Raw genomic sequence first — 16,954 nt, 5'->3', positions numbered from 1 at the left:
CAGAATCATCTTTGCAATCCTCTCCTCTACATCTCTGGAACTTTTCAGAGGCCTATCGAAAACCCCTAACAGGGTGACCTCTCCTTTCCTGTTTCTAACCTCAGCCCATACTACCTCAGGAGACGAGTCCTCATCAAACGTCCTTTCTGCCACCGTAATACTGTCCTTGACTGACAATGCCACCCCTCCCCCTCTTTTACCACTTTCCCTGAGCTTACTGAAATATCTAAATCCCGGCACCTGCAACAACCATTCCTGTCCCTGCTCTATCCATGTCTCTGAAATGGCCACAACATCGAAGTCCCAGGTACCAACCCATGCCGCAAGTTCACCCACCTTATTCCAGATGCTCCTGGCATTGAAGAAGACACACTTTAAACCACCTTCCTGCTTGCCGGTACACTCCTGCAACTTTGAAACCCTACTCATGACCTCACTACTCTCAACTTCCTGTATACTGGAGCTACAATTCAGGTTCCCAAGCCCCTGCTGAACTAGTTTAATCCCTCCCGAAGAGCGAATTTCCCCCCCAGAATATTGGTACCCCTCTGGTCCAGGTGCAGACCATCCCGTTTGTGAAGGTGCCACCGACCCTAGAATGAGCCCCAATTATCCAGAAATCTGAAACCCTCCCTCCTGCACCATCCCTGTAGCCACGTGTTCAACTACTCTCTCTCCCTATTCCTCGTCTCCCTATCACGTGGCACGGGTAACAACCCAGAGATAATAACTCTGTTTGTCCTAGATCTAAGTTTCCACCCTAGCTCCCTGAATTCCTGCCTTACATCCCCATCCCTTTTCCTACCTATGTCGTTGGTACCGATGTGGACCACGATTTGGGGCTGCTCCCTCTCCCCCTTAAGGATCCCGAAAACACGATCCGAGACATCACGCACCCTGGCACCTGGGAGGCAACACTCCAACCGTGAATCTCTCTCGTTCCCACAGAATCTCCTATCTATCCCCCGAACTATGGAGTCTCCAATGACTAATGCTCTACTCTTCTTCCCCCTTCCCTTCTGAGCACCAGGGACAGACTATGTGCCAGAGACCTGTACCCCATGGCTTAATCCTGGTAAGTCTCCCCCCCCCCCCAACAGTATCCAAAGCTCTATACTTGTTACTAAGGGGAACGGCCACAGAGGATCCCTGTACTGACTGTTTCCTCCTAGCCCCTCTCGCCGTCACCCATCTATCTTTATTCTTTGGAGTAACTACATCCCTGAAGCTTCTATCTATGACCACCTCTGCCTCCTGAATGATCCGAAGTTCATCCAACTCCAGTTCCCTAACGCGGTTTCTGAGGAGCTGGAGATGGGTGCACTTCCCACAGATGAAATCGCCAGGGACACTGACGGCGTCCCTCACCTCAAACATTCTGCAGGAGGAACATTGCACTACCTCGCCTGTCATCCCCTCTAGAAAAAAAAAGTAAGAAAGAGCTTACCTGTTATTCACTCCCCTTCTCAGCAAGCACTCACTCAGCAACCTCTGCTCCCCGCACGATAACACCTGAGGGAAAATAAATAAAAACTACTTAACAGTCCCCAGCCAATCCCTTACCTGCAGGCTGTGAAGTCACGGTTCAACTTTCCACTTCTACCTGCCCTTGAGCCTTCCTCTTGATCCTTACAGCGGTTGGGTTTTTTTGGTTAGAGGAGGGGGTAGGGAGGGAAACACTGAAGAAGTGTTTCGGGTTTAAGTGTCACTTGACAAGAGAAGGTCTGCACGGCTATGCAAATACACCCAGCAGGGGTCAGCTTCTCAAAATGGGGAAAAACTGTTTTTGTAAAAACAAGGTTAAACATTGGCCTTTCAGAAATGGTTTATTAGGATAAAGCATTTGTGATAAATTGGCCATTTTAGCTTGTTTTTTTGAGATATTGCATCTGGCATGCTTCATTCTGTGAATGCAGTTTTGTATTTGTACCTTACTGCTTTAAACTGCAGTGCAGGAATTCCTCCCTAAAACTGTCTGCCTTTCTGCTTCCTTCTCTTTCCCCCTTTTAAGATTCTCCTTAAAACTTCTATCTCTTTGACCAAACTTTTGGTCATCTGAGCTGTCTGTGGCTAGGTGTCATGGTTTGCTGAATAATTTTTGTGAAGCACCTTGGGATCTTGTATGGTAAAGGTGCTGTATAAACACAAACAGAAAATGCTGCACAATCTGAGGTCTGATAGCAGCACGGTGGCGCAGTGGTTAGCACTGCTGCCTCATGGTGCCAAGGATCCGGGTTCGATCCCGGCCCCGGGTTACTGTCTATGTTTGCATATTCTCCATGTGTCTGCATGGGTCCCACCCTCACAACCCAAAGATGTGCAAGGTAGGTGGATTGGCCACGCTAAATTGCCCCTTAATTTGAAAAATAGATTTTGGTACTCTAAATTTTTTTTAAAATCTCAGGTCTGACAGCGTCTGTGGAGAGAGAATGGGGCTAATTTTTCGCATCTGGATGACTCTTTGTCAGAGCTATAGATAACTGGACATAGGATCAGGTTTATACAATTGTGCGGGAGGGGTTGGGAGGGGTGCATGGTGCAGGATAGAGAGCCAGCGATAGGTGGAGATTGACAAGGATGCTGTGAACAAAAAGACAAAGGGAATGTAAATGGTGGTGATAATGACAAAGAAGGGTGCTGGTAGTGGCAGATTGAGAGATCAGAATGTGTTAATGGCAGAACAGGGGTAAGCAGTGTGTTCAAGAACAACTTGGAACAGGGAATAATAATCTTTATTGTCACAAGTAAACTTACATTAACATTGCAATGACGTTACTGTGAAAAGCCCCTGGTTGCCACATTCTGGTGCCTGTTCGGGTCCACGGAGAATTCAGAATGTCAAAATTATCTAACAGCATGTCTTTCGGGACTTGCGGGAGGAAACCGGAACACTGGGAGTCCGTGCACAACAACAGCTTAAATTTATAAAGCACTTTTAAAGTAGTTCACAGGAGTATCATCAAACAAAGTAAATAGAGAGAAGTTTTTAGGAAGCATCTTAAAGGAAAAAAGTGAGATGGAGAAGCAGAAGGCTTTAGTGAGGGAATCCCAGAACAATAGGACCCGGGCAGCTTAAGAAATAGCCATCAATGATGTGGTGATTAAAATCAGATGTGCAGGGTACCAGAATTGGAGGAATGCAAATACCTTGATAGGATTGGAGGAGATCACAAAGATGGGATGGATAATATAGGATTGGGGGAGATCACAAAGATGGAAGGGATAATATAGGATTGGAGGAGATCACAAAGATGGGAGGGATAATATAGGATTGGAGGAGATCACAAAGATGGAAGGGATAATATAGGATTGGAGGAGATCACAAAGATGGGAGGGATAATATAGGATTGGAGGAGATCACAAAAATGGGAGGGATAAGGTCCGAGAGGGATTGAAAACAAAGATAAAAATTCTAAAATTGAGGCATTGATTAACTGGGAGACACTGTAGCTTAGCAAGGGCTGAACTGCAAATGGTGCACAATAGTATACAGGGGGCTTCAGCAGAAGATAAATTGAGGTGGGGCCATGTTGGACAATGTTATGTAAATAGAGTAGTTGTTGCAGGTGTGTGGGTGGAAGCTCATCTTGGGGGTCAAATTGGCCACCATGTGCGCAAGCAGTCTGGTTTGTACTTGGGTGGTTACATCAGGCAGGGACCAAAAACAATGGCTTCAGTCTTTTACCTGAATTCTCACTTAATTGTCTCTGTGAGGGTGAACGAGAATTCATTGAGTCCATGTTCATATTGGAGCCAAGACTGAGGGAAATGTTCTGAATATTGGAAATATCGGGTGCGATCTACCAACCACAGCTTGTGCCGCAATGGGAGTGCGACGTGGCCTGTAGATCCTTGGTGAAGCCTCCCGCGGGCTTCCCGACAGCCACGACACCTCGCGGGATCTACCTAGTTCCCATGAGGCATCAGGAACCCGCCTACAATGGGCGGGACCAAGTCACACACTCATAAGTAGGCCTTAAACCTACTGAAGGCCTACTTATCCGGTATGTGCCGGCCTCCCCAGGGAGACCGCAGCCGGGCGCCATTCAGCCCTGGTCCGCACAAAGGTGGACCAGGCGGAACGGCACCCGGGGGTCCCCTAAACCATCAGAGGCCCCTGGGTGATCAGGGATATTGTAGGGTGCCCTCTGGCCCTTCCCCTGGAATGTGGGCACCATAGCACTGCCACCGTGGCACTGGTAAGGTACCTGGGTAGCACTGCCAAGCCAGCAGGTGCACTGCCAGTGTGGCAGTGCAAGGGTGGGTGGCACTGCCAAGGGTCAGGGCCTGAGGGGGCCATGCCCATGGAAAGAGGTTGATGTGGGTGTGCTGCCGGGCAGGTAATAAGGGACTCCTGGGAGGTGGATGACTCCTGGAAGGAGGAGGGGGCCTGTAAGTTGGTATTGGGGGGGGGGGGGGGGGGGGGGGGGGTTGCCCATGGACACGATAGCAGGGTGTCCTCACTTGGGGGGGGTGGGGGGACATTGCCCATGGCTGGGGGGCTCACAAGCTCACTTCGAGATTGGGGCACCCTTTCAAAGTGGCAGCTCGATCTCTTGAGTTTTGCTCCCCAATGTGGCCTGAACCAGTGAGAAGCTCTCCAGGGCCCAAAAAAGTGACTAAGTGTCGTTAGATAGCGGTGAGGAACTCCCAGAAAAACCTGCCGCAAATGACACTTAGAAACTTTTCTGTTAAATCATGCCCAACAAGTATGGAGGTGAAGGACACCACGAGCACTGAAAGAGGGCATGGGCAACTAGCCCAGGTGGAAACTTCCATCGTACCAAAGGAAAATGGTGAGCTAAAATCAACCATGTTCTATGAAAACATCGTCCAAGGATTGGAAAAATATAACACCAAAGGTAACCACGGGAACTATTGGTCAATAGTAGGTAAAGCGTTACAGGACATCCTGGAAGCGAGAATGAGTCATTAAAGGAAGCAGCAAGATTTTGTGGGGCTGTAACGTAAAAGGTTTGCATCTGTAAATAGTGTTAGAAATTTCTCATTCTCACCAGAACCAAGGCACTTTTATATTTACTATTGATTCTGTGTAAAATGGATATTTAACAGCTTGATGTCTTTTCCTGTTCTTCCAGGGAATGCTGTACCTGGATTTGGACAGAGTACTCCAAGCGGCAGCTTTTCGTTTGGCACCACTGGTGCTCCAGCATCAAACTTTGGGAGTCCAGGAGCAAGTGCAGCAGCAGCATCGGCATTTGGTGAGAAAGTTCCCATTGTCACAGACCACTGTGTGTAAAACACAATGGTTATCTGCTTCACCTCATCAGTTCTATTCATTGAGTGTCCCTGGCAGTTACGCCAACTTAAGGAACCTGCGTGACTGTTTGTAGCAGAGTAGAGGTTCTATACTAATAATAAATATTTAATAGAGGGGTAGAGATTCTACATGTTCATACTGTGGCTTGACAGATGGGAGAATTTCTAGAATACAGCTTTCAATGTTTACTGAAACCTAATATGTATGAATAGCTTTGACAAAACCTTTGGTCAGTCCATTTATTGGACAGCTGAAGTCCTGTTGAAAGGAATTGAACTCTCCTGTCAGCCTGGCCAGCTGGATTAAATCAATATACCTGAGTCAGTGTTATCATCATGAGAATCATTAGGCCTCTACTCAAATCGGCCACTAGCAAATACTAATGGTTGACTATGTCAGTAACCCTACTGACAGGTTCTCTGTGCGCAATCAAAAACTGAGACCCCACTAAAACTCTGTAACTTTGGCTCCGGCTCAAGCTTATGTAAGGAGAAAGCACTGAAAGCTGCCAATTTCAGTCCATATACTTTTGCACAAAGCTTAAAAGTATTGAAAATTGGGGCATTTGAGCAAGGAAACACATGAATGATCCGGAAAACTGACATGTACGTGAGGAATCCAATGTACAAAGTTCTGTATCTTATTGACTTGCCATGTTCATGTCTTACTATGCGAGCTTTCTTTTTTTGTGTAACGGTGGGGTGAGGTTTTGTTTGTATGGTTTAAAATGTTGTTAAAAAATTCTTAATAAATATATATTTTTTAAAAAATATTGAAAATTAGGGAGACTTTTAAAAAAAATCATAGAATCCTACAGTACAGAAGGAGACCATTTGGCCCATCGAGTCAGCACCGACCCTTTGAAAGAGCACTCTACCTAGGTCCACTCCCCTACCCTAACCCTGTAACCCCACCTAACCGTTGGACACTAAGAGGTAATTTAGCATGGCCAATCCGCCTAACCGGTACATCTTTAGATGCTGGAAGGAAAACAGAGCACCCGGAAGAAACCCACGTAGGCCCGGGGAGACAGTGCAAACTCCACACAGCCACTCAAGGTTGGAATTGAGCTCTGTCCCTGGCGCTGTGAGGCAGCAGTGCTAACCATTGTGTCACCATGCTGCTCTTTTATGTATTCTCAGGGGTTGGGTTTCATTGGCATTTATAGCCATTTGTGATTTTGTTGAGAAGATGGTGGGGTCCAACACATTGATTCTCACTGCAGTCTGTGCAGTGAAGATTGGCTTGCCCTGGGTAGTTAAGTCGAAAACATTGGTAAAGGTCAAACTTTGAATGTAGATGAGTAATCATCCATTTGGGCTCTCCAATGGAACAGCTGCTTAAAGCAATGATGAACAGTGGTAAATGTCTGAGGTTGGGATTGTCCAATCTTTGCTGAGCTCAGTCTTTTCCAGATGTGCATGTACTGTTTGGTTTATCGCTCCTGGTCTATTGTCTCTGATAACATTCTATTCCAACACCGTGAACAAGAAGTGCCTCGCACTCTTGTCAGATGGCCCAAGCACACAAAGCAATTCCCTCCTGATCTTTGCCTAGCATGGGCACAGTCATTTTGTGGGGTCAAGGGAAAGTTTCCACATGTTCCATCAGTGCTCCATGATTAACAGTCCTCCCTCAATTCTGTTTCTCCCAGCAGCTACACCAACCTTTTCTATTGGAGCTGGATCGCGACCTACTGGAACCAGACAGAGATTGCAGGCTCGACGGCAGCACGTCCGGAAGAGATAGACATTGGAAATGTGAATGGCGCAAATGAACATTGTGTTGACTATTCTGAAAACCATTACCACTTTTTACTTTTGTACCCTAAACAGCGCCAGTCGTGGATGTGCAGCCAACTGACCTCAAAAGCCGAGAATATATACTTGAGAAAATTCTGTTTAAATCTAGGTATTTTTTTCCCTCTGGGCTTGAACTGTCAACGAATGGCTTGTGGCTGCTGAAAAATATTTCTCTGCAACAATACGGAAAGCTTGTTGGACTGCAGTGAAGCCCTCATCGTCTTAAGTTCATACATCCTCTTTAAACTGACCTGACCACTGCCGAACAGTGATCTTAGTTTGGTTCAGGGTACAGCAGTAATGGGTGACTCAGTAAGCAACAGGCATAGCTTTACTTGAAACGTTTTACTTTAAAGGTTGCTGTAAAATGCAATTTGCAGACCTTTCCAGACTGACCCTTTTTTGTACATATTGCTGCACTTGAAAACATTTTTTAAATTACCTTTCTTAAGGGCACAATTCCCAGTAATATCGCCACATTCTGTGGTGTCTTCTGTCCAAAGGCAAAACTGAACTGGAGGCTAATGTTCAATCTTTTTTCTTTTTGTACTCCTTCGCATTTTCCTTGGACCCGTCATTCATTTTTGTTTACACCTGACAAGAATTCTAACCCTTGTTGAAACTTGGGAGAAGAACATGTTGTGCCTGTTTGAGTCACTTCTCAACATCTTTTGCTTTGCTGCCTACCTCTGTTCTTTATTTTTCCTCCTGTGAGTAGCCTCGTTTAAAATCTATGTTGTTTAGTTAGGTAAAGGAAACAAATCCGAATTGCTCTCCCCTCCCATGCTACTCCTCCAGCCCCCTCCCTTTTCCCCCCTTCCCCCAAGTGTCGGACTTTTTTTATATACAGTAATGTTATCAGTGTTTGCTTGTATATCTCACTTTACTGCTCAGTGAATCGAGTTTGGAGGAAAAATTTCAGTGTATGTGTGGCGGCATGTTAGTAATGCCGGACCTGGCTGGTTCATTGGATATATGTGAATCTGACTCTTGCTAATCTGATGCGATAGTGTTTTGCTACTATAACTGCGTGACACATTAAGCAGTGTTCTATGGAGAAATGGCAGTCATGGCGAGTTTTGAAGGAGGTTCCGATTACACAATATAGGACTCTCAAAAGCAGATTTTAAAAATCTGGTGCTATAATGTTTAAAAAAAAAATACAAAATTTTTCAGCTTATACCAAAACTTTGGCTGGCAATGTGAAGAATTGTACATGTATACATATATACCGTGTATATTTTAACCGCGACTAGGTACTTGCATCTTATTTGGGTGCAGCTCGCAAATGTACCTGTTTTAATTTTCTTTATTAAAAACAAACTGATTTTTCAAAAGATTTTTTAAAAGAGTAAAGTGGCTCATCAAAATTTTTTGAATAATCTTGACTTTAAACTCTCAGATTTTATTAGGAGTAGTCGTTATACTGGGTACCGTAGACATGTTGTGTAGAGCTTTTTTTATAACCGGTGGGATACAGATCACGTTTTATACAAACCTCATGCTTCCTGTTGTCAAAAATATGGTATGCGTGGAGCCTTGAAGTTGGACCCCACTAGTTTCCTGGTGGTACTGCAGTTGGAATACCAAGTTCATGGCAGGTTATGAGGTCTGATCTATTTTTGTTTTGGATATTTTTGGCAAACTTTTTTTTATTAAATCTTGTGACACATTGAGCAGGGCTTCTCAGGAACCAATTAAGTGTTGGGCAACATGACAATGCCAGTTTTGGGGGCCCTTAGACCAGTTGTGGAACAGGATGGACTGGCACTCAAATAATGCCACTGTCTGTGCCCAATAGTCCAGATAGGAGTGCCTCTTGGGGCACATCGCCAATCTGCTAATGGTCAATTGATGTGGAGGGGTTTGCATTCCCAGAGTGAGAACTGATCCATCTTCTAAGCTGCTGAATGAAAATTGGGAAAGCTCTAGAAACGGGATAGGATTGGAGGGGATTGAGAGGAGGCAGCATCCAGCACAAGTTGATCTGCATGTGTTTACATGGAGAAACAGTAAGCTTCCTTGTGCTCGTCATAAAATCACATGTAAATTTTGCAACTCCTTTTCACAAAAAGTTGTCGTCTCCAAGTGGTAACAGAACTGGACTTCCTCTAACATCCTTCCTGTTGTCTGTTACCCCCATCTAACCTCTGTTTCCCATACACTCCCATCCCTGGGTATTTTTCACGTTGCCGGCCATATGAGATTAGTTTTGCCCCTCAATGGTTCCGAAATGGTAAATAACTAATGAGGGCTTCCATCAGGTAGCATGGTGAGACGGTGTTCCTCCTTTCAGACTATGTCAGTGTACAATGCTGTATGATCTGCCATTGATCAATTTGGAAATCATTTACCTCCCCATCGCTGTGGATAAAAGTTGACTGGCTCAGAGAGGTGTAACTAACTTAAAATCAAGAATGGTTCAAGAGGGAGGACAAACGTTAAACAATGGATGGATGGGACGTAGGAGATTTAAAAAAAAACTGTGACCTCTTTTACAATATACATCCAATCATTGATTGCGTACATTGCTCTGTTAGACACTGCAATCTAACCATTTATGAACTATTTTCAGAGAATGTTTGTACTATTTCCTTTGGAAAGTTTTTAAGACAATTCTGGCTGGTCCAAGTGACGAGACAGATTGAAGGTTCCTCCTCATCCCATTATAAACGACTGCCATTTTGTGACGTCTGAGTATGAATGTGTGCGGGTGATTGGCAACTTCTAAATTTAGATAAAATTGTTTAAAAAGAAAACAATAAATTTTATTTTTATATTTAAGCAAAAACCTCTACGTTCCTTCAAGCTTGGTTCATTGAGACTTAACGCTACACTGGTTAAATAGTATACTCCTGGTAAACAATTGTATGTACAAATTGGTTTTTAACTATGGAATATGAAGTTGGTGTGAGTAATTTTGGAAGAACAAATGGTGTGTGAAAAACAGTTGGGATTCAATGATTTTTCTTTTGCTGAAAGTTACACATAGGTTGGTATACTCGTGCCTGTATATGGGCCAAAATAATACTGGATAAAATTTGGGTGTCATTTAAATGTTTTTTTTAAATTTCCTTTTGATTTCTTAGTGGATAAAGATTAATTCTGAGTTTGCATTAAGCTGTAGGGAAAAAAAACAAGTTCAATTCCTGGCCCATGCTGTTAGCAGAACATAGCCATTGTAGCTACAGGGAATGCTACATGTACCTTCCACTCTGTAGATTATGGGAGGAGAGTTGTCAGCCATTGTTGCTGGCCACTGGAAAAATGCCTGTATATGTGGATATGGCATAAGCACAGGATCCATTATGAATGCGATCCTCTCTACAGTCAGTTAGCCAAGTAGCAGTCACTGCTGGGGATTTTGTTTGAAATGATGGAAGGGGACCTTTTTTTTAAAAAAAACCATTTTATTTGGTTTCTATGATACACATTGATTATCAGAGGTGTGGGTGGAAGTGAAAATTTAGCAATGTTCTTCATGTCAACAGCTAGGAATGTTTTTTTCGATTGGACAGGACAAAAAGGATGTGATTATTGGTATGCAGGGGACAGTATTGCACTGTCTAAGGTATTGTATGATTGAGTGTCGAAATTAGGTTGGAAACCAACATCCGTTCTGAACAAAGTGAGATTGCTCCCCTAGCAGAAGACTTGTGGATGGAGAGTTTTTGAGAACAGAATCCTTTGAGGTGTAATTTGCTCCTTTGTTTGCACTCTTCAACCCCTCCCTCCCAATAAGCACTTTACCTAGTGACAGACTACTATTTTACACAGATTTATTGCTTACCAATGTCTAACTGTTGTCATATCGCAGATCAGTTAACTTAGTACAATGCTAAATTATAAAAAAGCAGCGAGGCCTCAGTAATTCTGTGGTACACAGAAAATACCAATCATAGGTTGGGTAGTTCAGCAGATACTGAAAATCATAATGATTTGGGAGGGTGTGGTGGGGGGAGTGATCCAAGGTGCACCTAATTGTTTTCCAGTGTTCCTGCTAAAATGTCTGCACTCTAGGTGTCTGAAGAGAACCGGGTTGGGCTCAATAGTGATCAGTTTGAACAGCTGGCGAGTGGTGAAGAATACTCAGCTGCATGATAGTGGAGATGCTGGTCCCTGTGCTATTGCATCCTGCCAACTGACTGCCCTCAGCAGAGGAAGATTGGAGGAGGAAGAAAATGGTTGACTTGTGAATTTTTACCAAAGCAAGTGATTGGTTTTATTTCCGGTCATGCATGCTGGAGTCTTGATTCTGAATTCAGGCGTCTCTTTAATCAAATGTCCACATTGAGTTTAACACCACCTGTAAAAGTCCCTTGAAGTTCATGTTCATAAAAAGCAATATTAACCCAGTCAGCTTTTGGGCTCATGTTCCAATAGTGGTTGTAAGTCACTTCTCTCCCAATGCTGGTCCCCAAGGCAGTTACAACGGTGGTTTTCAAATTAGGCATCTTTGAATTTTGAAATATGTATATATACTTGATTGCTGATTCGATTATTAAGGGCTGACCACTCTGATAGGTAGCAAGTTATTAACAGGTTATTTTCGAAGAGTCAAGCAGATTATGGGACTGTAAGTGAAGAAAACTTGCTACAAAGGAGCTTTAGATCATCTTACAAATTTAATTCTCTCCTCAATTTGCTGCATGGTGAGATTTATCCACATAATCCATCATCTTTTTGGAAAGCAAAATAGTCTGAAGCATTGATTTATATGTAACAATCAATATTGCTTTTTAAACCACTTCCTTGTCCGTAAGAGGGAATCTCATGCCACAGCAGGGTGCTAGCATTTCCGGCACTCTTGGCACAACTGATAACAATCGTACCCAAGCAGTTCAGTGCTGCCCATTCACTGCATTATTGAAGCATCCTGTATTAGTTCCTTTATTTCAAATCACCCCAGAATTTCGGATATTTGTTATCTTGCAGTTTTAACAAGAGATGCTGTTTCGCTATTTGTATGACCCATTTTTACTTCTGTTTTTTTTTAATATTAAAAAAAAAAATTTAGAATACCCAATTCTTTTTTTTTTCCGAATTAGGGGGCAATTTAGTGTGGTCAGTTCACCTACCCTGCACATCTTTTAGGTTGTGGGGGGTCAGACACAGGGAGATCATTACTTTTGTTTACTGTTATTATCCACCTCTTTCCTTATTTTCTGCCCAACCCTAATGAAGCATGTACTTGCGCATTTTAAATGTTTTCCCCGTAATTCCTAAGCATTTGTCAGCATTTGAGTGGCTAAAGGCAGCATTTCTTGTTCTGTACTAAAATCTTGAAGTGATTAGTTTGCTTAATTGACATCCCACTGCATTAATAATTTCCCTTCCGGTTATCGAGGTCACTTTAAATCAGGGTTGTACAATCTTGTCATCCCAGGTCACAGAGGTGGGTGTTGTGAAGCTTTGGAAGTGTGTTGGGCAAAGGGGGGTGAGGGGAGCACATATAATCTTTGCATTTTATGTTCCCATTGATTCGCATAAATCAGAATTGCTGAATCAATAGATGTCAATATCCGTAGCATAAAGGTAGAGATGGGAACCTCCCAACTTCTATACCCACAATTCCAACAGGATTGAACCATAAACAAAATACCTTTGCAAACAAGGCCAGGGTTTGGGAGTTGCAACAAACTCCATGTTGGACAGCTCTGCTTTAATTGAATTACTTAGCATGTAAATGAATTAGTTATAAATATTGATCACCTAAAATTCATATTAATATAAAAGCAAAATACTGCGGGTGCTGGAAATCTGACAGCGGTTGAACTACTCAGCAAGTCTGGCAGCATCTGTGGAGAGTTAATATTTCAGGTATATGACCTGAACTCTATGACCCAGGGCTCTTGTTAAAAGTTTGCAGATATGAAAAGTTAACTCTTTCTCTCTCCGCAGATGCTATTAGACTCGCTGATTATTTTCAGCATTAGTTAATAGTGACATTTCCCCACACATTATGAGAACTTTGCTATCAATCTTTGCCCCGAGAACCTGTTTATTAGATTTATTTCAGGTGACACTTGCTTCAGCTGCTCGGTTAGCTGCAGTCTTTTTTCAAACTGTTCAGTCTGACTGGTTCAAAATGGCTTTGAGAAAATCTGACTGTTTTGGTCATTTCAAACTATGGAAATGTCATTTCCGAAAATAGCTCAAATGATCGCAAAGGCAATGACCAATTTCATCATTATATTTATTCAGATATTTTCCTCCTAATTTTAAAAATCTCCCAGGGATGGTTCCCGTATATCCAAAAAAGAACAGCATCTGTGTGAACAACACTTCCAATTACTGGACAATTCTCTCTTTAGGGTGGTGTGAGAAACAGGATCAAGCCAGTTGTATCAACTGTTGGGGGGGGAGGGGGGGAGAGACAATGTGTGAGCCCAGTATTTTTTGCATCATTACCGAGTCACCGTGTCTTAAAAATCAGCAGTACATTTTTTTTGTTGCAGAAATTAAAATAATCATCCAAGTGTGAGGTAGTTTCCAAACCAAACTTAGTGGTCCCATAAACCGATTTCCTTTTAGTAACCAGCTTTATTTGAAATGATTGAAGCTGTCCTTCACCTCTACAAAAAGAAAATCAGCCATCTGTTGGGATTGTGAATAATTTGTTGTGTGTGAATCCTGTGGGAAAGTTTCTGCACCTTCACCAGTGACAGACTGAAGTTATAACTCTGAATCCCAGTCCCACCTGTCATTTCACTGTTGGTCTTCATCCAGGCCGTTGAATTCGGCACTTTGGTGCCAGAAGAGCTGCATTTTAGGGAGGAAAGAAGTCTGCACGTTATCTAATCACCTCTAATATACTGGCTGGCCAAAGTAATGTGACAGGATCTAGAGAGCTAAATTTAGATTTGGGGGAAATGCCAAAGACATGGAAAATGTTTCAATTAGAGCATTTTGCTGTTTTATACCACACAGGCCATGTTAGATTTGCAGAACTGAACACTCCACATGAAAATTAGGTGTGATACCTTGGCACTTGTACCTCAACATTGCATATTTCCCTCCAAACTCTTTGTCATAACTAGGTATTGAGCTGAGGTTTCCAGCATTTTGTAACTGGCTATTCCAAAGATCCCTTTATGCCTAAATTTTGAGACTGGAACATTTGAGAGTATCTCATTAACTGCCGAAGTGCCATTAATTCGCTCGATCTTCGTAACTGGTGAGGTTTGTTTCTAGATGCAGAAAATGTCCTGTGTTTACACATATCATTTTGATCCGGAAGAGGCAGCTGCCGAGTATACACCTATGTACTGCTACTGAATAAAAAAAGCAAGAAATTACATTGATCCCAATGGCATGGATGGTAACAAACATGTCTGAGTGACGAGTGCTGATGAGGAAGTTGTAGAACGGGTGGCTGTGGAGATTTGTTAGTATGCTTTTTTAAAAAAAATTGTAGTCTTCTATCAGTGCTACCTAGCTTGATAGAACTAGTGAGTGAATGGGCAGAGGTAGAGCTGGCTGCGAATGTTCAGGAGATCTGATTTTTGCTTATGTCATTAAATGGAAATGGTTTTAAATAAAAAAGCTGTGATTATATAACTTTGTTTTGCTCCAACACTGCATTCTGAAATGATTTGCACCTGAACTTTACCATCACATATTCCTATATGAGGATAATACCCATTCTTTGCTGTCTCTTTTTGTGCAAGCTTTCATCACATCCTCATTGTGTCTTGAAGCTTTTAGTTCCCTTGTTGCCAGTAGTACCTCACCAGAATTTCATTCTTCGTGTGTGAGCCTCAAGCCTTGTCAGGACTTTGCTAATTAGAACCAAGCTTCAATTTTGTCCCCCCCTCATTCTACATAAATGGATACCCACTTTACAATAAGAGTTGTAAGTTAGCATGGAACCTTTCCCATAATTTCTTCCCTAATTCAAGAGTACTGAGCCCCTTGGAGCTCAACAACTGTTGCCCCAGCACACCCAGGATTCTTAAACTGGGATGATCTGCTCTTTATGGATTAGTGCTGTGCCTTTTGGGGTGAAGTTGGAAGGGAGGTGGAAAGTTGGCGTTTTCCACTACACCAATTCATTTTAAGCCTCACGCCAAGGAAACCTTACATAATTTACTTTTGTCATAATTACCCAAGCCATTAAGAGGTAAAGCAGTGGTGGAGTGAAGAAAGTGTAACTAAAAGCTGCTGTCAAGAGAAAAGAGTGCACAGAGGAATATGCAGTGGAGTAGTTGGGGATGAATAAGTGCAAGGCCAGAGTCAGAAATCCAGCCTTACATTGACAAAGATTGAGGGCTTTAGCAGAAGACGGAGGGTAGGCCAAGGATAAGACATAATCCAGTGCCAACTTGCATTCAAGTAATCAGCGAGAATGAGAGTAATATAAAGTGCATTAAACGTGTAAAGCTTCTATAAATAGTTAAAGTTTCAAGTGATCATGAACAGTAAAGGCCTGAAGGACCCCCAGGCTGATGTGCTGTTGAGTCAGTGACTTGTTCACCCAAGAAACAGCAGGCTTCCTCCCACTATTGACTTCATTTCTTGATCCAGCCCAGGCTGTATTATCCTCAAATGTGAGTCTGCTTTGCTGCTTCCCTTTTCCGTGCCTTTCCTTGCACCTTTCTGTCTTAGCTCTCCAATACTTACGTTGTCATCCAACTTGTATTTTTTTCCTGCCTTTACTTTTTTTCAGTTTCTGCAAATAAACTTAATAATGGGGCACAGCCAAAATGCCCATTGTCTGGGCTCTTCTATTTTGTGTTGCTGCTTTTTACAGTAGAAGCAACTCTGAAGCAGAAAGGGCCACTGCAATGCAATAAGTTAATTGCTTAACTGTCTTCTCGGTTATGCTTTATTTTTCCAATTACATTTGAGGCAGCGATCGAATCAGGAGAAAAGGAATATGTATCAACCATACAAACAAAATTATAAAATAGATTCACACCACAGCTATTTCCAGCAAAGATTCAGCCGCAAAGGTCTATTTTACACTTTCTTCACTCTCGTATGGGTTATGTGGGCCTGGTGAAACAGCTCCACTGGGCCTTCACCTCTTCTCTCAAAACCACTCTAGGATCATTCTCAACAGCCAATATTGAAAGAAGATGCACATCATTCTTTGTGCACTGTGGGGAAGAGTTCAGTTAACTCCAAACCAGCAGAGGACATTCTTGGGTCATATTCTGAGGAAGATAGTCCACTCTTTCTATTTACACTTTTGCTTCTTTGTCCGGATCATCACCATTAAAGCTGAAGAGCCCCAGCGAAGCCTTCCACACTGTATTCGTACACTTTTCAGATTCCCACTTCTCCACACCAGCTGCTGTTAGGGTTAGACTTTCTGCTTCTTCACCTTTTTAGATTTCTTCTGAGACTGAGCTGATTCTGAGGATGCCACAGGTCTTTTTTCTGATACGCTCACAGAATTAAGGCCAGCTGCAGGACGTGATGTTACCTCTTCGGCTGAGCTGAAAACAACACATCAGTTTCAATTATATTACAGAATTATAACACCATTCTGTCAATGATGGTTCTCCTGAAGAGCAATTCACATACACCCTATATCCATCCGTTTCAGATATTTAGAAAAATGCAGATTTACACCCTGTCCCTCGTGTCTGCCCAAGGCAATAAACAAGCTCCTCAGCCTAATCCCACTTTCCAGCACTTGGCCCGTAGCCCTGGAGGTCATGGGACTTCAAAGGCATCTCCAGACACCTTATAAATGAGCTAAGGGTTTCTGCCTCGATTACCCTCCAGGGATGTAGAGCTCCAGACCTCTACCACGCTTTATGCAAAAACATTTTCCCCCATCTCCCCTCCAATTCTTCGAATCATAGAATCACTACAGGGCACCGACCCTCTGGAAGAGCACCCTGCCTCGGCCCATCCCCGT

At 43.0% G+C, this 16,954-nt stretch overlaps 2 protein-coding genes across 7 annotated transcripts in view; one reads left to right on the top strand and one right to left on the bottom strand.

Moving 5' to 3' along the window:
- pom121 (POM121 transmembrane nucleoporin) overlaps positions 1 to 14,643 on the top strand; it is a 105,453-nt gene extending 90,810 nt beyond the window's left edge. For 2 of the 4 annotated variants that reach the window (XM_072469311.1, XM_072469313.1), the window contains 2 exons: positions 5,100 to 5,222; positions 6,939 to 14,643. In XM_072469311.1, the coding sequence (XP_072325412.1) occupies positions 5,100 to 5,222; positions 6,939 to 7,030 (215 nt within the window). In that variant the 3' untranslated portion in view covers positions 7,031 to 14,643. Of the gene's footprint in view, positions 1 to 5,099; positions 5,223 to 6,935 lie in introns of all 4 variants that reach the window. The other 2 variants (XM_072469312.1, XM_072469310.1) reach the window with 1 other exon arrangement.
- A 1,236-nt stretch (positions 14,644 to 15,879) lies between these two features.
- The window catches only part of nsun5 (NOP2/Sun RNA methyltransferase 5), a 45,771-nt gene continuing 44,696 nt past the window's right edge, over positions 15,880 to 16,954 (bottom strand). For all 3 annotated transcript variants that reach the window (XM_072469308.1, XM_072469309.1, XM_072469306.1), the window contains one exon: positions 15,880 to 16,526. In XM_072469308.1, coding sequence (XP_072325409.1) covers positions 16,391 to 16,526 — 136 coding nt within the window. In that variant the 3' untranslated portion in view covers positions 15,880 to 16,390. The remainder of the gene's footprint in view (positions 16,527 to 16,954) is intronic.

The sequence above is a fragment of the Scyliorhinus torazame genome, chromosome 12 (genome assembly GCF_047496885.1).
Source record: "Scyliorhinus torazame isolate Kashiwa2021f chromosome 12, sScyTor2.1, whole genome shotgun sequence".
Lineage (NCBI taxonomy): Eukaryota > Metazoa > Chordata > Chondrichthyes > Carcharhiniformes > Scyliorhinidae > Scyliorhinus > Scyliorhinus torazame.
This window is presented reverse-complemented; position numbering and strand designations above follow the sequence as displayed.